The sequence below is a fragment of the Petromyzon marinus genome, chromosome 34 (assembly GCF_048934315.1).
Source record: "Petromyzon marinus isolate PM22_M1 ecotype Great Lakes invasive population chromosome 34, UKy_Petmar_22M1.pri1.0, whole genome shotgun sequence".
NCBI classification, from domain to species: domain Eukaryota; kingdom Metazoa; phylum Chordata; class Hyperoartia; order Petromyzontiformes; family Petromyzontidae; genus Petromyzon; species Petromyzon marinus.
In genome coordinates, this window is record NC_133700.1 from 10019804 (window position 1) to 10041977 (window position 22174).

At 42.9% G+C, this 22174-nt stretch overlaps 1 protein-coding gene across 3 annotated transcripts; it reads left to right on the forward strand.

Annotated features, from left to right (window-relative positions):
- Nucleotides 1–310: 310 nt before the first annotated feature.
- On the forward strand, nucleotides 311–19875 carry LOC116948689 (transmembrane protein 106B-like). 3 transcript variants are annotated; one of them, XM_032965634.2, is made up of 8 exons: nucleotides 311–455; nucleotides 6684–7019; nucleotides 9277–9340; nucleotides 12482–12641; nucleotides 13568–13708; nucleotides 15962–16011; nucleotides 16130–16183; nucleotides 17994–19875. In XM_032965634.2, exons 2-8 carry the CDS (start codon nucleotides 6776–6778, stop codon nucleotides 18136–18138), a joined length of 858 nt encoding a protein of 285 aa, XP_032821525.1. In that variant the 5' UTR covers nucleotides 311–455; nucleotides 6684–6775; the 3' UTR covers nucleotides 18139–19875. The 3 variants fall into 3 exon arrangements, with proteins under 3 accessions (XP_032821525.1, XP_032821526.1, XP_032821527.1); XM_032965635.2 differs by having other exon boundaries at nucleotides 345–511; XM_032965636.2 differs by lacking the exon at nucleotides 311–455 and adding an exon at nucleotides 4350–4498.
- The last annotated feature ends 2299 nt before the right edge of the window (nucleotides 19876–22174 follow it).

A 22174-nucleotide genomic window follows, 5' to 3' on the forward strand; every position in this document is an offset into this window, starting at 1 on the left:
TATTTTGTACAACTAAAAAAAACCCCTATATCCCCCCCACACCACCACAAATTATCTGGTCATGCCGCCGAATTGGCAGTGATGGTGGCACAATCCCAATTAACAACAGAACTCAACGCATTCGTCGACGAGTAAGTACTGAAAAGGAACATTTAAAAACAAATGTACTCCGTAAATATACGACAGATGTGTTACTTATTCGGCAGGTGCTATTGACGGATGTGTTAAAGGGCGGAGGGGTGGGGGGAGGGTCCCCCCCCCTTAGTAAGTCAGTCCCAAACAACAACAATATAGAATCGATTCTAGAATCGCTATAAACGTTTGAGACGCGGAATCGCAAATCGACGCGGGTGAATCGATTCGCTGTGGAAATTCGCGCGGGCACCGCGATTCTGGCTCAGGTGTTAAAATTGCGGCAGACGCGAGCGGAGCACTCTGCTGTCGCTGTGTTCTCGGTCAGTTGTTCCTCTACATTTCTTCTCAGCATCACCACTTGCTTTACTTATCTTTGGTCGGTATTACCGCGTGCGTGTGGTTTATTGTTTCATGTTTGTACGGGGTTGCATTTTTTAAAAAAATCATCAGTCGCTGAGGTATCGGGCGCGGCTGAGGAGGAGGAGGAGACGGTGCCGCGTTACGGTCGTGGTTATTTCGCGGCCCTTGTTGCTATTGTTACTTTATTGTGTGTCCGTGTCTTTTTGTTGTGATGAGATGTTCACGGTAAGGTGTCTTCAAATCGGAAGAAAAAAATGTCAACAATGTTAATTCGCTCACATAGCCGAAGGGATTTTTTTTAAAAGGGCGGCAGCCCGAGAATGGGAACCTCCGCCGAAGGAGATGGAGCGATGTAAATCGGGATCTAGATCGGATCTTTAATCCGCGGGAACCGTAGTGGTGATGTGGGGAGGCGACTGCCACGCCAGCCCTCGATTCACCGGTTTATAGACCATCGCTCATGGTGAATTGTGTGGAGAAGCCCGCGTTAGGCCGCTCGCTGTGTTACGCATCACGGGAGACGGGGCCTGAGGCCTTAAACGGCAACATATATACGGTAATAGGCGACGTTTCGGGCAGTGGCCCTTATTCATAACGCACGTTCAAGGTGTGCTAAGGCAGCGGGTGTTATTGACCAATGTTTCGTTTTTTGCTGGTTGTTATTTGTCCCCTGTGCAGCCTCCACCAACGCGGCAGCATCGCCAAATGCTTGGTTTCAAAATACATTACGAGGTGTAAACGTCGTCTGCCATGCTGTGTTGATTGTTATAATCATTATTATTATACACGTGCACGTATAAAATGTGTGGATAAATAGCGCAATGTTGTAATGGTGAGTGTAGTCGGCGATAACTTGTGTTTGTTTTGGTTTTAGAGTCCGCTGCATCGAGTGCCGCTGTGTAAAGACGTGGTTCCCAAAATTGTGGTTTTGTGAATCAGGTGGTTAAAAAATAAAATAACAATCATTTTACCTACGTGACTTTACCCAATAGAACCATTGAGTGGATCCTAGCAGTCACGAAAGCTTTAAATCTAGAATCACGTGGTTCTTGTGTTTTAAAAATTGGTGGAACGTTTGTCAGCTTTATCCACGATGCCACATTTGTCAGCTTTATCGTGCGTTAGAGGTGGTGCCTTTTACAGTTAGTCACACGCTGGTCTTTAACCTCGGATTAAATATTTTTTTTTACCTCTGGTTATTTTATGGTTAACCTTAAGTGGAATGGGTTCCATTGTTAAATGGAAACGAGATGGTTACATGAATTATTGCGGGTTAGCCCTGTAATGATTTAGAAAATGGTCAGTTAATTTATTAGAGGCGGCCCCTTAAAGACGTTTAAGTAAAGTGATATTTTATATGGATGGTTAAATAGTGGACCTATTTATCTCATTCAAAGTGAATACCCTTCACCTAGAGGAATGAATTAATGCCTCGCCTTAACTTAAACGGTTTCAATGTTAAGCGCTAGACAAACCTCATCCCTTTGTATGTTATATGGTGCATCTCCAATTGGAACACATTTGTTTACGTAAACCATCTTATTTCTCAAAACAATGTACAGCAAATGCTAGAAATTCACTTGTAGAAAATGAGATATGACATAGTGTAATTACCGTAATAAAACGAGTTATATATTTTCATTAAAGGTGCAGTTTCGAGGGCTTATGTAATCTTATTTAAATAACAGTTTGGCTAAGTAATAGATTACTAACTTTATCATGCTCGTTATGTGTTTGCGTTTACCTCGCTGCAACAGTTCCACCCATAATGCAATTGGTCGGCACCATTTTAAAATTTTGGCTCTTTCTGACACATTTTGTGCGATTCGACCTCATTGTTAATACGTTTTTAAACTATGCATGGGACTTTTTGTGCCTTAAATTTGAAAGTATGAGAGACGACATTGCGGTGAACACGTGTCAAAACATGATGCGTTACATTAAAACTACTCAAGTGGCTCTGACATCTATTCACGTGGTGCAATAATGTGTGTTATACAACAGTCAATTTTTGAGTCACGTGCACAATTGGACTTTGAAACCCTCCTTAGGTAAGGTGCTTTTACTGATCATAAAAAAGTAGAGCCTCTCATTTAAAAAAAAAATAACAGGGTGGATTTAATTATTTACTAAGTAATTGTACGACTTGTTATAGCTTGCAGGCTTATGTTGGCTGTGTTCACACGACCTACATACGGTGATCTAAATAACTGCAGCGTTGACTTAAACCATGATGTACCTTGGTAATCGCAGGTCTTTTATAATTATAATTACGTCCTTGCCTTTATCGGCTGAGAGGATGACTATGTCACGTCTGTTTTTTTAAATTCGCGAGTTCAGAGCGTTCATATTGTTTCTCCCTCCATACAGAAATAACCACTTGATACTCCGATCAAAACCATCACACTGCCATATATAGCAGGCGTTACTTAAAAGATCTCCAAAATTCTAAACAAACACAAGATCCTGGTCCGGTTCAATACAGTACACAAAATCCGTGACCTGATCCCTTCCGTGAAGGATGTCATTCCTGACTTACAGTACCCCGGAGTTTACAGATTGATCTGCACCTGTGGTGACTGCTATATCGGGGAGACGAAACGACATGTCTGACCGAATTCGCGAGCACAAATCAGATTTGAAACGGCAGAACGAATTCCTCTGCCGTAGCTGATCACTGTTAAAACGCTGTGGGTGATCACGATATAATTTTCTCTGATACCAAGGTTCTTTGTAAACCCACGGGTTTTTATCAGAGATTTGTTCACGAGGCAATTCAGATTTACAAACACAGACACAATTTCAACCGAGAAGATGGTTTCAAATTAAGCAACCATTGGAAATATGTTCTAAATCGAACCAAACATTAAACTAATTTTCAATGGTACAGTATATTTTTTCAAGTAGTGGTATCCCAAACTTTTGCAGCTGCTTAAATTCCCTTTTCACACCATCAATATGTAAACTCCCCCTCCCCCCCTCGCCGGTCTGCACATGTTCACCCCCTCTACACCGTTCATGCTAAGTCCGCCAATTAAATGCTGATTGTTATGCTAATTCCTTTGTCAAGGCACCTTAATTCCTCTCAAACAAGATTAAAGGTCGCGGTCTGAGCTTGGCTGTGTTCACTCTAGCGCTGTCCTCGAGACAGTCTGGTCCCTTCACCTGATGAAGGCCACTTGTGTTGTGGCCGAAACGTCGTGATTTTTTTATTTTTAGTTTTATACTTTGACGTGACTTTACCGAATAGAACCAAAGAGTATGTATATGCACTCCATGGGTAATATGGTGTAACAAATTATCGTTGGACCTGCGTGGAGGTGCCAGTCGTCTTATGCGATCCATGCTGTCTGCATCGTTTAGAGCGTGATGATATAACTACTCTCAATACGTGGGAGTGATGGGGCAGCGATTAGTGCACTGTGCCATGAAGTCGGTGGATACCTGGCCATAGCTAGCATCAATGGAGAATGATATCAGAAGCGGGCTTCTTTGCCCCCCCCCCCACCGCTTTTGCCAACCATCAATTTCAGCAATCTATTTCACAACACTGCTAGAACGCAACATTAACCCTACTATAGAGCTATGCTACCAGAGATATGGATTTTTGGCTTGTCATTTTACTTTTAAAGGTAACCAAATGTAAGAATTAATTAATGCTTCCACGCGTTTTTTTAGACATCTCAAGACAAACAATCAGCTGATTTTTAGCACCCCGAATGTGTTTGTAATCCTTGTTTACTCTCTTTCCCTTTGCCCTCCTTTCCCCATCACTGTGCCCTCTTTCACCACATCTCACAAAACAGGGATCAACAGTGGTTTTTACAACACGCTTGTGGTTTTTACGGCGTTTGATAACGACGGGCAAATGCTATTGAAAATCTTGATTTGAAGCTTTTGTGACTGCAGGAATCCATACTCTTTGGTTCTTTCTGTAAAGTCATGTAGATAGAAAATTAATAGATCACGACGTTTCGATCGCAACGCAAGCAACCGTCATCAGGTGAGACATACACAGCAGGAGAACTGCTGACGCAGTTAACGGATTCTTATTGGCCTTGAGTATTCCTTGTTGAATTACTGACGTTACAATTTAAAACGCAGTACACCTTTGACTTTTCCTCCCAATTGGAGAGAATCAAAAACAGCGTGGGTCGCAGTTCTATACAGGCGTGTAAGTATGGCCCAGCGGCAACACGTTCACCAGTAGTTGCAGAGTTTCACGGTTCGAATCCAGTGCCAACAGTCCTAATTAATACTGCGGGTGTTATTAACCGTGACGACACGTGTCTGTTTTTCATTGGATGTTAAATATCCTGTGACGTCTATGGGAAGAGTAGGCTATTTTGTGCCGGCATAATGGTCCCATGGTAATCCACTCCTCGTTCTCCTCTGATACAATAATGCACCCGCACACAAACACACACACACGGGGGCACTCGCGCTTGCACGCATGCACACACGCACGCACACAAAGGTCCCCGTATAGCCTTAACACACCTGGCAAGTGCTGCTAGCGAGCACGGGACGCGAGAGGGTGGGTGGCTAGCACCACTCCTGACTGCCTTTGAATCCCCGATATTTACACACCGCACCAGGTACTTATTTGAAGCCGAGTCGGACCAAGGACCGGTTCGGATAATCGTCACTGGTGTTGGCCGTGAGCTGGAATCGAACACGAATTGTACAACACGCTAACCGCTACGCTCCTCTGATGCAATAATCCACCTGCACAGGGTCAAACCCTTGTCAATGTTATTTTTGTGCCGTTATATATTACAATTGACGTTCTTGTTATAGTGGAAAAAAACATTAAACAAGTATTGTATGTACCTCTTGGTGGTTGACATGAACTATACGTACACTGTCATCGCTACTGAAGCGTATATACTATGTTGAACTTCTTTCGCACCGTACGTAGCCAATGGGGGGACCCAACAAATAAAACAGCAGTTGGATCTAACTGGCTGTGCATTACGCCATTTGGATGGTGTGTTCAACTCGCACGTCATCTGATTAATTTGTCTTTGGTCCCATTCAGCAAGGGGTGTATAAGAAAACGTGTAAACATTACCTGTCACGCATTGTGACTCATAACTGGTGACGACACATGTATTGGGAAATGCGCAGAACAAGCCTGCATACTTGAGCTGAATGCACAGCTGTGTAACTTTGAGCATCATTGTTCAGTAATGGTTTGAGACATTGACAAGTACATAATATCACATTAAAATGGTGTTTGTCTTTTATTTTTCGCCTGTGGGTGAACTGTTTGGACTGTTTTTACAGGCTCCCGTGGAGAGCTGTGCACGTGCCATAAATTAACAGTTATATAATCACACTGGCTTTGAGTTCAGTCGCGTTGTCAGCTTTTTCTGGTTAGCTTGGAGGAACTAAACAAACCGATCTCTTGGTAACGTTTATGATAAGCAGTGTGCTCTAGCGGTTGCCGAATGTACAGTGCCTCCGCGTGGTCCGCTTAATCAAACACTCCTTTTTATTTCACCTCGGAAACGCCACCAACAAACCCAGCGTCTATGAAATGTGCATAGGTCATCGAGAAGAAATTACAATGCAATAATTTTCTGTTTTTGTGCTACCATAACTGAATTGAGACATTTTCTGTTTACTTAATTTACGCTAGCTGTTTTAAATGTCCCCCTGCACTTAATTTTGTGAGTGGATTCTCCTGATCTATACTGGCCCATGAAGGGTCCAATACTTCATAATCGCACTTTTATAGTGTGCAGTTGATGCTTAAGTGAAATGAATTCACACAGTACCAGGATTAGTATGACTAAATCATTCAGAATGCACGTGATCTTATCAGATCCCGTAAGCTAAGCAGGTTTGAGTCTGAACAGTGATTGAATAGGTGACAACCTTGCATAGTGAGCTGTATGTAGGCTGTGGGGCTATTTGCAACAGAGGTCCGTGCACCAAGATCCGTTGTTGAGCTGTGCTCTGCGCCCACGTTTATGCTGCCTGCCCTTACTAACCCGCACTGACCAGTGAAGCGAAGTATGGATAAATAAACCTCCATGACCTGTACCGCACGAGGAGGCCTTCAGGGACTTTAGAAAATAGCTTCATATATACATGATATATACATCAAGCTTGGCACTGATGTTATGGCAGTCAGACAAAAATCCAAAATCATGTTAACGACGGTGATGTTTGTCTCGCAGAACCTTTTGGCGGTGAGCTTCGCAACAAAGAGTCTGCGCATCTTTGAAAGGCAGCTCGGTGGGGGCGAGCAGGAGATTTTCATTCCTTAACAATGGGCTCTACGGCGTCACGGTACAAGACTTTCGGCGGTGGCGGCGGTGGCAATGACAGCTCGGGACCTCTCGCGTCCGGGAGTCCCAACGGGAACTTGGGGGTGCTGCCGTCTCGAGATGAGGACATCGGGGAGGGGACGGCTGTGGCGCCTGCTGACATCTCGCAGTTCCCCTACGTAGAGTTCACGGGCAGAGACAGCGTGACGTGCCCCACTTGCCAGGGCACAGGACGTATACCCAGAGGTACGGGTAACAGTGCGTCGTCACGTGAGGTTCCATTGAGCGCGCACGGCTGCAATTATAATTACTGTCGGCCTTTGTCAATTCACTGTCAGGTTCGAGGCGTATGCACGCCATTGCCATCCCTCGTAGGCCTGAGATTCAGCAGTCTCAGTCGTGTGCTTGAACGGAAGCATCATGCTTGGGCACGTGCTCTCCCTTGGTTGCCATTCTGTCTCTAGCCTTGTCCATTGGCCTTCCTGGCAATGTGTGCTTCTCAAGCCCACTTTATAAATTCATTGTTTCTGATTTGTAATTGTTCACCGATGCATGCCCTCTGCTTTCTGTTTCTCACCGTAAATCTGAATGCATTAAACACCGAAATTCATATTTCCTGTTACATTCTGTGTCCAACAAATTTTTACTGAAGGTGTTTAATGCAAATTGACCAATTATGCGGACAGTGATTTTTAGATTAAAAAGGACCACTTTCCTTGAAATAAAATGCAACTTAAACTGAAAATTTTAAAAAGTAATGCCTCTACGAAAGTCGTTTTTAACATGCTGCAGGTTTACAATAATCCTTGGTAGTTGTGCAAAAGCTGTTTTTTACATGCGGTCTTGTTGCGTGTGGTTGCACGACAAATATCTTTAGTGATACAATTTGGTCACGGTGGTGTGAGTCCAACTGAGTCGCAGACGTCTTGGGAGCAACACATTTTACTAAACTCGGGGCTAGTAGTTTTAAATAATTGTCAAAAGTTTTAATGTAACAATTCAATACTTAATGCTTAACAATCATCCACAAGTCCTAGTTTTGTGAGTGGGTTCGCTGAACAGGCTTTACATTTACATTTTTACATAACAAGTGCTAACATACACTATTAGGGCTGCCTAATTGCATTTTTCTATTTATGTGTTTTTGTTTGAATTCGTGCTGTTTATTCGTTTAGTTTGTTAAGGTAGTGGTATGAATAGTAATAATTGTCATTTTCAATTAAAAGTCTCAGTCTTAAAAATAACTTTTCACGAGGGTGAGTTCCAAGAATTTAGGGCTTGGCATGTGGCAGCACAACATACATAACATACTTGGAGGAAATAATCCACGCATTAAGACTTAACACAACTCCCTGCCATTCAAGTACTAACCAGACTAACCCGGTTTTGATTCTGAGATCTGATGAGGTTGGTTGAATCCAGGGTGGTTTGGTTCTTCAAAAAACATACCTGTTCGCAACTAGGATAACATTTCATATTTTGTGTGAATACATTAGAGTAAGGTGCCATTTTGTAGCCGCTCATCCCGCGCTATAAATGCCTGGATAGTGCATTGTCTTTGTACTGTTTACCTTTTGGCGTCCTCTGGTTTACGCTGGTGAAATTAGGCCCTAACGAAGGCTGTTTCTAGTGTAGACCAATCGGTTTCAAAGACAATGCGCATATTATCAGAGCATGTTTTATTTGCATGTTCGCCACAAGTACGTGTGGTTAATGCACACATGAATCATTGCAAAAGTTTTCTATTTGTTGTTTGAACATCTTAACACCTGTTTTTATTGCTCGAAAGGGTAAAACCTTTTTTTTCATACATTAGAGTACTGATTAAGAAAAAAGGATAAACAACCTGTATTTGACACATTCTACCAAACGACACACTGCTCAATGGGAAACAGCTCGTTACCGACATTGAGATGTTAAGAAATAACTATTTGTTTTTGGATTATGGAAAGCTGCAAAATTTGCACAAATTAAAAATTTGGAAATTGATTCAAATTAGCTGCCATTTCTCCTATTTCGTTATGGTCTCCACAAGTCCGGCGACCAAGGGGAAGAGCGGGTGGAAGCATACTGTAAGGGCAAATCTTGGAGGTCGCTAGTCTACTTTGCAGCAGATGTGGGATCTGGCAGAATGCGTTGGTGAGGCGTGGAAGCATCAAGCGTTTTGCCCATGGTGAAACCGTGATCATATTGGAAATTCAGTAACGGCTTGTGTATTAGAGGGTTTAAATCACAAAATTATAATCTTATATGATTGCTGTAGTTGGTTGTCAACAGTTTACAATGAAAATGATGTTCAGACTACCAACAGAAACTGCAGTGACCCATCCAATATAAATGACAAAGGAAACAAGCAACCATTAGAAATCACTAGTCTTGTGGTGCTTTAATTGTATTCTGGTGGCGCATTCCATGCTGCTGTTTGTGCCATAATAATTATCATTGAGTGGTATAACACAGACGGTGAAAACATGCCCACGACAGCTTGTGTTTTTCTTGGCAGAGCAAGAAAATCAGCTGGTGGCACTGATCCCATACAGCGATCAGCGGCTGAAGCCCCGAAGGACGTACGTGGTTTGTCTCGTCTTGTGATTAGCAGTGACTGGCAAGGATTGTCTGGTTATAACACACCTCCATCCAGAGATATGTTACGATACAACTAGTCTTTATTGCAGTCATGTGGGGGATGAACATTGTTGATCCTATTATCACCCATGGTAATCATTAATGTACTCCTATTGTCATTGCCGTGAGACTCTACTTATCCACAATAAATTTACAGATAATAAGAAGCTGTGCGAGAGGAAATGTGGCGATTGCAGCTAATCGCACTCCTAGCCATGCAGATAGTAGTCTACTGTATTAATGTTACTCTTTGGTTTTTTCGGTTAAGTTACGTAGGTAAAATAAAAGAAAACAACTAAATTAAATCACGACGTTTCGGAGGCAACACAAGCTTCCGTCTTCAGGTGGCACAGACACAGCAAAATTCGCTGTATCCACAAATAAACAGCTCTGGAATACCCGAGATTATATACAGGTTAAGGGGGGGGGAGGAGCCAGGAAGGGACGTAGGTGGGGAGGGCTAAGTTAAGCTGCCTTTTGTTATGCTGCAAGGGGTTCGGGGGGAGCGGTGGTGCACTGCAAGAAAGCGGGTAAAACCCACCTTTTGTTATGCTGCATCGGGTTCAGGGGGAGCGGTGGTGCACTGCAACAAAGCGAGTACAACACCCTTTTTGCTGCAGGGGGTTCGGGGGGAGGGAGATGGCGTGCTGCACGAGCGCAGGCACCATCCTGGTATAAACGGAAACGGCTGTACAATTATAACCCAGCTAACGTTTAACTTGGTTGATGACATCTTTCCAAAAGTTGCTCAATTTGAAACCATCCTCTCGGTTGAAGTTGTCTGTTTGTATATTTGGATGGCTTCATGGACAAATCTTTGGTAATAACTGGGAGGTTTGCATAGTACTTTGGTATTAGAGAAAATAATGTCATGATAACCTGCTGTGTTGAAACAATGATCAGCTACGGCCGAAGAATTAGTTCTACCGTGTTTCAAATCTGATTTGTGCTCGCAAATTCGGTCAAATGTGTCGTTTCGGCTCCCCGATATAGCAGTCGCCGCAGGTACAACTCAATTTGTAAACACCGGGGTACTCTAAGTCAGGAATGACATCCTTTACGGATGGGATCAGATCACGGATTTTGTGTACTGTATTGAACCGGACCTGGATCTTGTGTTTGTTTAGAATTTTGGAAATCTTTTTGGTAACACCTGCTATGTATGGCAGTGTGATGGTTTTGATCGGAGTATCAGGAGGTTGTTTCTGTATGGTGGGAGACACAGCTTGGCAACTTTTAGAAAGATGTCATCACCAAGTTAAACGTTAGCTGGGTTATAATGGTACAGCCGTTTCCGTTTATACCAGGATGGTGCCTGCGCTTGTGCAGCACGCCATCTCCCTCCCCCCGAACCCCCTGCAGCAAAAAGGGTGTTGTACTCGCTTTGTTGCAGTGCACCACCGCTCCCCCCGAACCCCATGCAGCATAACAAAAGGTGGGTTTTACCCGCTTTCTTGCAGTGCACCACCGCTCCCCCCGAACCCTCTGCAGCATAACAAAAGGCGGCTTAACTTAGCCCTCCCCTCCCCACCCACGTCCCTTCCTGGATCCTCCCCCCCCCCCTTAACCTGTATATAATCTCGGGTATTCCAGAGCTGCTCATTTATGGATACAGCGAATTTTGCTGTGTCTGTGTTGCCTCTGAAACGTCGTAATTTAATTTAGTTTTCTTTTATTTTACCTACATGACTTTACCGAAAAAACCAAAGAGTATGAATCCTTGCAGACACGAAAGCTTCAAATCTAGAATATATTAATGTTTAAAACCCAGCAGACCAAGCCGCTGGTAGTTATGAAATAATTGTTCCAGATATTGGTTAAATTTTTATAATATAAGTGCCTGAACAGTGAAATGAGAGAAACCAGAATGATAATACAGCCAGTACAATTTGGGTGAATACCTTTATATAAATTGCAAGAAGAAGTAGCGTGCACACGTGCTATGATACAGCACAGAGGTGTGGTACTCTGTATTGCCATTTTTTATACCCGCGGCATTCGTTCAATAATCCATAAAAAAAATCCTGTGGTGAGCTTAATAATAGGCTTCGTGTAAAGTGAAAAAAAGGCTTTTGACATTGTTTAGCCACAATGAAAGTTATAAATGGGCAGACTATGAAATCTGACATAATTATGTGGTGGTTAAGTCATGATGTAATACGATTTACAGTATAGTTTTTTACAACCTGCATATGCTCCATCTGACCTTGTTTAAATGTGATGTAATATTCTGATGTGATTAATGCGTGCGAATTCAGTCGCTGTTCTCTTTCGCTGTAAACTGAACAGTTTTCCAAAGTTAATGCAACACAAAAAATGCATCGAACACAAAATGAAATGACATTTGCATTCAAATTGAGCATGGAACAAATTGACTCAAATTAAGTGTACAGTATGTGTGTGCGTGATCGAAACCTACCCAGCAGGTTCATAGTACAATTATGTGCTTGTTGTGCTCCCTCTCTGCCAACTATTTGCAACTTTACATTTTATTATTTCTATGCCTTTGGAGCACTTGTTTACTGCAATTATTTGCTCTTTATAAATTAAGTACATCACACTTCGAGGATACATTTGCAAACTCAATTATATGCCCAAATTGTTTAGTGCATTTTGGGTTTTCCTTAAGTGGCTCTTAGTCTGTGGAAGTTTAAATTCATGTAAAGATTAAGACAATTTTAATCTAGGCTTAATTTTCATCTCGACAGCAGACTTGCTATTCATGTCATCTCACTCCACATCTCTCTGTAACAATCGCACAAGTTAACTTCATCACTCCATGTCTCCAGCCCTTGCTATCTTGGCTGTGTTCACTGCTCTGGGTGCCACTCTTGAGTCTCGACGACCAGCTGTCATCCCTTGTTGCGGCGTGTCCTGCCCAAGCACCCTTATATTTCTCAACACAAGTTTGAGACTTGTAATTGACTGTTTAGATACGGCTGATGTGTTTTTCATTATAAGAGCCTGTCCCTTGCTATTATTGCAGCGCTCTAGTCCAGTCTAGTGTGCGGGGCCACATATTACGCACCGCATGTTGATGCAGCCTAATATTGCACGACTTTGACGCCATGTGTCGCACGCAGCAAGCTGTACGTGCTGCTGTCGGTCTTTTCCTGCCTGCTTGTGTCGGGGCTCATCGTCTACTTCCTGTTTCCACGCTCGGTGGACGTCACCAACGGAGGCATCAAGTCGGCGCTGGTCACATTCAACGCCAACACCAGCACGGTCTACATAAACATCACGGTACGCGGTGCCGGATGACCGACATGAGTTCACTCTTGATGTGCCAAATGCGGTTTTGCCAAGTGGCCGGACAGGAACAGCCTGGCGGTCGTCTCACTTGGCCGCTGCCTCGGCTTAAAACGGGCTGCTGATGCAGTTCTGGCAAAGCATGCCATCTGTTATATGGTTGTTAATAAATTTGCCACAATAACATGTTCAAGGATATGCTTGTGTGCCAGGTCATAGCTTAAAATTGACAGATTTAAATGTGTATCTACAACTTTACTGTGAATAATGACAACCTTAGTCATGTAACTTACGGTTTATCATATTTATATTTGCAAAAGTTATAAAATGTCGTATCTTTTTTGTGTAATTGAACCTAATGGCTGGACCCCGGGGTCCCATAATTCCCCGGCTCTCGCATAAACTGTGTTGCGACGTCATTTTATGTCTGTTGAAAGCGAACGATACGGCAATCTATTCCTCTCGAGGAGCTCTACACGATGCGTTGATCAAAGTTTTCTTTCTTCTGCGCATTCGTCCTCGCTGCGCCTGTACGACATGACAACAGAATGATCGGTCCCAGGTGGGACGTGGCGTTTATGTTCGCGGTGGAATGGAGTCGCCAAAAATAAATAAATTAATCACGCTTTTGCCTTCCGGTTATTCGGGACCCTAGGGTTCTGCCGTAAGGTTCATTTGCTAAACTGGACATGCAACACGACAACATTACAATGTAGGCTGAGGCCTGACGAACCCCTTTTTTAAATTGATCTTTCTTTGGTGTGCTAAATTTTCATTATTGTAGCTCTTGTTTTTTTTATGTCCGTTTGTTTGGAGGTTTCTTTTAAAAGCAGCATACGTAACTGTGAATCATGACAGGTTATTCAACAGTTGCTGCATTGTGGTGTACAGTGGTTCACTCAGCTGCCTTTCTTCCACAGAGCTCCCTGAACATTACGAACAACAACTTCTACTCTGTGTACGTGATGAACATCACATCGCAAGTGCAGCACCTCAAGACCGTCATAGGCACGGCACGCTTCACCAATGTCACCCACATTGCCCCACTCAGCCAGAGCCAGGTAAGAAAATACACACGCCAACATGCACATCTGTTTGCTTGTGAAGATATACTCCCCTTATATTCCCTGTATAATTTTAGAAGTACCGTAGGGAGTGGGGCTATATGGTGGGCAGCAGAGGAGTAGTGCAGGATATTCCATTGTTGTACTGTGTTTATATGCTACCACGCCTATGCTTCCCACCTTCAACCCACATTGACCAGTGTCGTCAAGTATGGTATAAACAACTCCCATGACCTACATGGCATGGAAAAGCCCTTATTAAATGGTGGATTGATTAAGGGCTGTACAGGTGTAGTGAGTCCAACTGAGTCGCAGACATTGTCTTGGGAGCAACACTATTTATTTCAGTAGCTCAACATAACAACGTACACTTGGGTGTTGAATGCCCATCTAGCCACGCTACGGCAGAACTAGACACGGTTCACTATCCTGGCCCGGACCACAAGCTGGGTCCCGGACCGCGTGGCTAGAAGCTTCTTTTACCCGACATGGATCTTCATCGCCAGCAACACGAAGAACCCCGAGCCCCTCACGGGCCCCCCCCCCCCCCCCCCCCCGTTATATCGGCCTGGGCTGGGGCTGGCTCTGTCCCTCGCCCCGCCCACCTTCTAGATCTCTCGAGCTCTTTCCCGAAGGCTCCCCAAGAGCTCTTTTATACCACGTGACCGCCCAGCGGCCCCCGTCCACCGGTGGCCCCCCTCCAATATCATCCGGTCACGTGTCGGCAGATCAACCAGCGTATCATGCCCCAACGTAACCCTGGCTAGCTGACACTCCCTCTCGCTCCCTCACCGGGAGCCCGCACCGCACACTGTACGTGGTGCCTCCATGCTGACCAGCGCTCACCCAAGCCCCGCTAGGGCTGGTACTACACCCAGTAAGCGGGCTACACATAATGCCAACGCATTATCCGCCGTGGCTTCGTAAGCCCGGCACCACACAGTGACATTCACAGTCACTACACAGGTACTGTAGGGGACCTCTATTGAAGCACATTGGTCTTTTAAGAAGCGGGTTGATTATAACCGTACTGGACTGCCTTGGTCTTCCTAGTGCTTTTGTTGACTGCACAGCTTGCAAATATGAACTTATTAAAAAAATTCCAACATATACTTATACTTGCACACATGTAAGCTCTCGATATACTGCCTGCAAGGTGATGATTCATTGCCTAGGTTTAAACGGCATGTTAATATGTGCAATTTGAGTGAACTACCAACTTAAATGCTCATGCAAGTGAGTTGTGAACGCCAGTTAATGAAAAGCCAATCTGTCTCGCTATACTGGAGAAAATTTAGATTTTTAAAATTCATTTAACATGAGCCTTGCTCCCGGCACAATACAAGAACGTCATCCTATGACACTTTAACTCAAGGTTCTCGAGCAGATAAGCTGCTGTCCACCAGCTTCTCTGCTAGGGAACCTTGTGGGTAGCTGAGGGAACAGGCACAGGCATCGAGGCTGCTAAAGATTGGCTGTGGCTGGCAACTTGGGGTTAGGGAGCAAAATAAATTCTAAAGAAATGGGTTTTCAATCTAGATTTAAAATTGCACATCTCCAGTGGCTCTATAATACTGGTAGGAAACGTAGTGGACTGGAAGCCCAACCGGGATTTATTCACAGGAGGCAGGGGATTAATTGTGGATGTCTGTCGACGTGTATCCGGACACCCGGATAAAATGGGAGGGGTGGGGGAGGGGCTGGGGGTGGGGGGTGGGAGGGGTGGGGCTGGGTGGAGAGGGGCTGGTTACCCCGTGGTGCCCTTATAAAACTCAACGTTTAACCTATTCACGCCGGCTTTTGCCCGCCTTCACAGTCTGGCATATTTGCGGAATACACCACGCCGCCGTTGACCCTGGCCATTGACCGAGCAACCCAACGTTCCTACCAGCTCCCTCCGCAGGAATGTGTTATTAGAAGGAAGAACATTCCAGATGGCCGCAGAAGTGCATCCGAAAGCGCGCGATACACTGACTATCTTTGTTCGATGGCCAGCCAAAAGCTGCTTGGAGGATGAAGGGAGGAAGCTTGCTTATGGGCGCTTTCGAGAGGGACCCGAGAGAAATTGGTGCAGAAGGATGCCAATAAGCCCTATCTTGGCATAGGCTGCTACACTTCTTCACCAGCCACCTCATCTGAGAAGAATTTTAAAGTAAACACATTAATATCAATGTTTCTTCATCCTGCATTGCAATGTCTTGTTTGTTCTGTTGATGAGCAATGTTGACCTGGGTGTGTCTCCTGCTTCAGATCGACTTCACCATCAATACAGAGATCAGCAATGGTTTATCTTACGTCTAGTAAGTTTGATTTTGCCCCACCATCTTGATTTCTGCAAATGTTGCATAGGTTAAGTTTTTGCATCGAATATTTGCTCTTTATTTATTTTAATGTGTTTTTTTTATTTATCCCCTGCAGCTACTACTGCACCTTGCCAACAATCAAGGTCCACAACATAGTAGTGCTCATACAGTAAGTGCAATTACTTTTACCTTTATGCAAATGCACTTATACTCTTTGCCCATGCACAAAATGTTTCAGAAATATTCTGTTTTCCTTTCGTTATTTGTCCTCCTTTTTGACGGGGTCGTGTTCTCTTGACGTTGAGGTCATGTTGGTTAGATCTCAAGGTTCACAAAGTGGATATTGAGAAATCTTGATGTTAAAGGTCCTGCGACATTATTATAAAAATTAGGCTATTGTTCGGCAGTGTCAAAGCTTAAAGAGGTATGAAAAATTACCATAATTACATTGTAACAAATTGGTATCTGAGTGGCCCAGGGGACTTAATTCAGTGTCACAGAACTGAGCCAGCACCTCTGATATTCTGGGTTAAGAGTCCAGGCAGCCATCCTTGATTAAAATTGTATCTGAAGTATAGCCAGTTAATCTCATCCGAGTCAATGAAGATTGAAAAAAGAACATTGTGTTATATTTAGACCTAATTTGGCAAAATGTGACCGAGAATTATGAAATGTGGTTTTATTTGAAAGGGATAAACACTTTGTTTAGTATATAAAAGGGATGCCTTGAGTGTGATTACATTTGAGCCTGAAGTAGTTGAGTAACGTCACCTTATGGGAATAGTTTCTGAGAGTGATGCACTTAATTTTTAAAGATATCCATTCATAAATAAAGGTTTTTGGGTTAGATCGCGTTTATTTATAAATGTGTCTTAACCCTCCACCACCCGACATGGCCAATCAGCAAAAAAAGTGTCGCGTTGACAAAAGACAAATAATTCACTACTTTAGCCCACCGGTGTGTTGAAGAGTGAATCCACATTTACAGTTTGAGTACGACGTTTCGCTGGTAAATACATCCAGCATCATCGGGCAATTCGCCAGAATGGTAAAGCCCTCGCTTGCTCCCGGTTTTATATAGAGCAGCAGGGTGACGTCATCACTTAACTCATATCAGGTGCAGTGATTAGAGGCGGAGGGGGGGGTATTGTAATTATATAATCGATTAGTAATCAGTCATTGGTTATGATTAGTAATGAGTTGTAGATTAGTAATTCTTTAAATCAAAATGTAATGTGTATTATTTAATAATACGCTTCCAGGCCGCACTAAGCCTGTAGCTGTCAGAGCGATTAAAGTTATTCTTGTTCCTCTCAATTTCAATGGATTCTCTAATTAGTCTTTGCCAGTAATAATTAGTTTTTACACACCACTGCAACATTGTCAAAATCAATTGAGTGTCCTTGTTGACAAGCATGTTCTGCCACTGCCGACAGTTGTGTTTGAGATAATTTAATATTTCTCTGATGTTCTTTTAGTCTTACGCTGATGTTACGTCCCGTCTGCCCAATGTAGCAGCTGCCACATGAACAATTAATCCGATATACACCTTCTGTTGATAGTTTAGGTAATGCGTCTTTAGTGCAAGATACTAGTTTTTGAATTTTGTGTACTGTACCAAATCTTACTGTAAAGTTTTGCTTTTGCAAAACACGGGCTAATTTGTCAGTTACTCCTGAGATATATGGAATTTTTATTGTTTTAACAATCTGGTCGCTTTCAGCAGTATTGCTTTGCGATCGTGATTTGGCATTCAGTGCTCTGTTAATTTGAGCATTATTGTAGCCATTCTGTCGTAGTGCGTGTTAAAAAGATATCCATGTTCAAATTGGATCAGTGATTCTATTTCAAAACTGATTTGGAGGCTTGCACAACAATGAACATTGGATTGGCTAAATGGAACAGAATGTTGGTGTACGGTTATATCACCATTGCCACCACTAAGCGAAGATGATAATGACCTTTCTTTACCCACGCAGGTCAACGGTGACGACTTCTTACGTGTGCCATGCCGAGCAGGACTCCATTGAGAGCTACGAGTACGTGGATTGTGGCTCCAACACAACATATCACCACGGCCGCTTCGGTGTGGCCCCCGCTGGGGGCTCCGGCCATCTCGTCTGAAAGCGCCTCCCCCACCCACCGTAGGGTTAAGATGCTGTGACGTATTGCACAATCCCTTCAGCATAGGCATCGTTACGGGAAGGTACGGCCATTCCTGCAGCTTGTAGGGGCGGGGGGGGGGGCATGCATGAAGAGGTGCCGAGTTTCTTTTTAGGGCCATGCGCAAACCTGAAATGTGCCACAGCGAGATTCTGTGGTGGAACGGAGCGTGCCAGTACGCCCAGATGTGTCTTAACCATGCGAGTGCAGTCTGGACGTTGTCCCGCAGAGCCATCTGTCAGGGCTTGGAATGACCCAAGTGTCTTTTCACTGTGTTTTGCATGGATGTGTTTGTCTCATTCCTCCATTTGTGCATTATTACTGCTGTGTTGGTGGGGTGATATTTTCCACTTAATTTATTTTGTTGCTCCGAAGAAATTTTGCTTCAGCAGTGTGGAAGGCTAAGCATTGTCCCAATGTATTGTAAGTAAAATGAAGACACCCTTAGGAATGGTTTACTCATGTTTTGAGTGCGTTTGTGAGCATAATTAATTTACTCTACACACTTCATGTTACCACCCCTCCCTAAAACCCTGTTTTGGACACCAATATTTTTCCTGCATCGTAAATCACATCCTTACGCACACATTAATTTAGCAAGTCAGTGTTTTTGCATTGTCCTATTGTTGAACACTCTGTACATGGTGTTTGCACATTGTTACCGCTATCGTTGTAATGCTAAATAAATGTTTAGGAAGCATTTTTTAAGAATAAGTTAGGGTAAAATTGAGAGTTGACAATGCTGGATTGGGGTAATTCAACATGCTTTGTTATATTTGTTGTATATTAGACATTTAATAAGTGTAGAGTAAACACGATGTACAGTATTACCAAACATGTTGACATTTGTATTTCCAATAAATAAAATGTACATGTAATGATTACAAATATAACGTAAATCGTAACTACTATTGTTGGTATGTCCAGGGATTAGTGCCAAGATGAGGCAATGGAAATTACACCATTATTTGAATACACAGAAAAAAATACACCAACTTGCACCCCCAAGTCTTGATTCAAGAGCAGTGCCTAGTGGATATTATTGGAAGTTACTAACTTCTTAACATAACTTTTGTACTGTAATTAAAATATATACTTTTCGAACGATAGCACACTAATATAGGTTTTTTTGGGTTAGGTCACGTGAATATTAATGTGTTTGTTTAACCTGCCACCACCCGACACAGCCAATTTGTAAGGTTTGTCACGTAAACATAACATGCCGATTTATTACAACATTTACAATCAGAGTACGATGTTTTGCCAGTCTCGCCAGTAATTATAACTGGCATCAGACGGCAGCCAAATTTGGCTGCTTTTGTTTACGTGACAAACCTTACTAATTGTCTGTGTCGGCTAGTGGCGGGTTTAACAACACATTTAGGCGATCTAGCCAAAAAAAAACCTGTGGATGATATTGGTCACGAAAGCGTACGTGTTATACTATAGCAGCACACTGCTTTGTTGTATAAAAATATAACAATTAAAAAACAGCACAACTTGGTGAAAAATGTTCTTGGTATCTTCTCTGTATTTTAATCCTTGTGATCTTCATTCGTTGGATAACATGAGAAACCTGTGGAACCTAGAACCTATGATGCACCGTCGTTTGTAGTGAATGCTTGTACCGTTGATTTGCTGGATGCTGCTGACTAGTTTATTAAGCTAAGTATAAAGCATACAAATACTTGTTCTCAATGTGGTTTTTTGCCATTTCATTTCCTATATTGTATCATTGCCCAGGATAAAATATTGAATATTTTGTGTTTTAGAGATGGCTGGGTGGCTGAGGGATTTGAGCAATGAGCCAGCATCACTGAGATTCTCGATTCGAATACGGAGCTATCTGTGCTTATGGGTTCTCAAATGTACCAATTTGATTGTACCAGAATAGATACCTATGACTACATGCACACGCAAGACATTTTGGTTATTCTCTTAATATGCAAAAAAACCCAGCTCTGAGAATGTTTGATTGATAATGGTGTGTGTGGTGTATATAAAAGAAAATATTTTATTAATTGTATAATATGGACTCCCATATTACACCGGCAGACAAAACATCTGCCTGTCGCCTGATGAAGCTCGTTATTACTGGCGATACGGCATACTCGCATTGTAAATATCGTGACTTGGCTCTCTTACACACCGGTGTGCTGTACTAGTAATGAATTGCCATGTTCTGTTTACGTGACAAACCTTACTAATTGGCTGTGTCGGGTAGTGGCGGTTTTAACGACACAATTACGCGATCTAACTAGAAAAAAACCTGTTATGGATATTGGTCGCGAAAGCCAACGTGTTAAACAGACACAACGGCATCGTGCCCATGATTGGGGACTTCCCATGCCAGGACTAAAGATGGTGGAGGCATATACTGTAGTGTTTGGTGGGGACACAAGTGAGTGGGTGTCACATTTCATATGGAGCTCTGCTGCGAATGACAACTGCACCGCACACCGGCGTATTCTGAACTTATGAAATTGCCGAGCGCTCTACCCAGTGCGACACACTGGGTTTTCCATGGGTAGCCTTTGGTGGACAAGGTCCTGAGTTTACCCAAAATGGTAGAAACCCCTTTTGCTAAATCCCACTGAGTGCAAATACTTAGTTGGTCTCGAAATGGTCTATATTTTTCGTCTCTGTAGAGCTGAGATGATTGGTCAATAAAAAAACCCACGAATTTTGTAGTTGATCACTTGAGCTTTTAAAATGTTGGCCACCCCCCACATCCTGGCTCTTGAACGTTGGAAACTCCCTACAAGCCATGCGAGAAGGCATTTAATGAGGCTTATAGATATTAATTGTCAATGATGAATACTGTACATGGATTGGAGAACAAGTGAAAACTAGTCATTGAAGAGAACCGAACTTGGGCAGCGCATCACTCAAAGGGATGATGGGCGATGGTAGAGACTTGTCGGAATGGCATGCAAAGGAGCAACATGGCCAAGGGTGTGACCACTGCCGAGATCGAGCAATGAGATAATTTGTGTATGATTGTGGCATGTCTGATGGTGATGCCGAAATATTCCTTGGATGTAGCATTATACCAGAAGTGTCATATCTAACAACAGTTACAGGGGGTTGCATACGTGATCGGCTGCAATTGAACTGGATGTACTGCATAAGCTGCATAAGCAAGACGTCACAGGATAAGACGAGTTACCTGCGTTTGCGCTTGTGGCTGTCGCAGATCTCATCTGTAAAACCCCTCGCACACATTTCAGCCTCAAAGGTACATATCCATGAGTGGAGATTCGCTCTTATTTGTGCAGTATATAAAAATAGCTCAAGAAGGCTAATAGAGACTCATCTTTATTCTTTCACTAGTCACTAAAATATTTGAAAGAATACATCACAGACAAACTACTTAAAAAGTCAGTGTCCTTCATAGTAAACAGTCTGGTTTTCGAGAGAATTACTGCATCACCACAAAAATTATGGATGTATTCAATTTTCTTTTCAGTAACCTGAATAAAAGCCATGACTTCTGTGCACTATTCCTCGACTTGTCAAACGCCTTTGATGTTGACCATGGTATTCTACTCAAGACTTGGTCAACTACAATTTTCACTGCAATATAATTTAAGAGTTCCCTCTCAGGCTCTCAAAAGGAAACAACATTTCGTCCACAAATATTTGAATAGTGTTCCCCAGGGTTCCATGCTGGGTCTTATATTTACACTATCTTGGACTAAACTTAAATCACTCGAATTAAATCTATTTGCTAATGACATTGTCATGCTAGTAGCAAGTAAATCTCCAAACGAAGTCAAACTATCTCCAACATGATTTCGACTAAATTGAATGTAATTTATCACTAAAATTGCTCCTAAATCCCAAAAACGAAGCTCATGCTTTTCAAACATCCAGTTTAATTCCCTTCCCCTGTTACAGATATTGGAAACAACACAATTGAACAAACAGAGTGCTTGATTCTAAACTTACATTACAACCCCATAATGAATTCTTCTCAAAGGAAGTAAAATAAAGA

Coding starts and splice junctions, on each gene's coding strand:
- LOC116948689 (XM_032965634.2), top strand. CDS start 6,776: ATGGGCTCTACGGCGTCACGGTACAAGACTTTCGGCGGTGGCGGCGGT. Junction 7,020..9,276: donor CACAGGACGTATACCCAGAG/GTACGGGTAACA, acceptor TTTTCTTGGCAG/AGCAAGAAAATCAGCTGGTG. Junction 9,341..12,481: donor CGGCTGAAGCCCCGAAGGAC/GTACGTGGTTTG, acceptor TGTCGCACGCAG/CAAGCTGTACGTGCTGCTGT.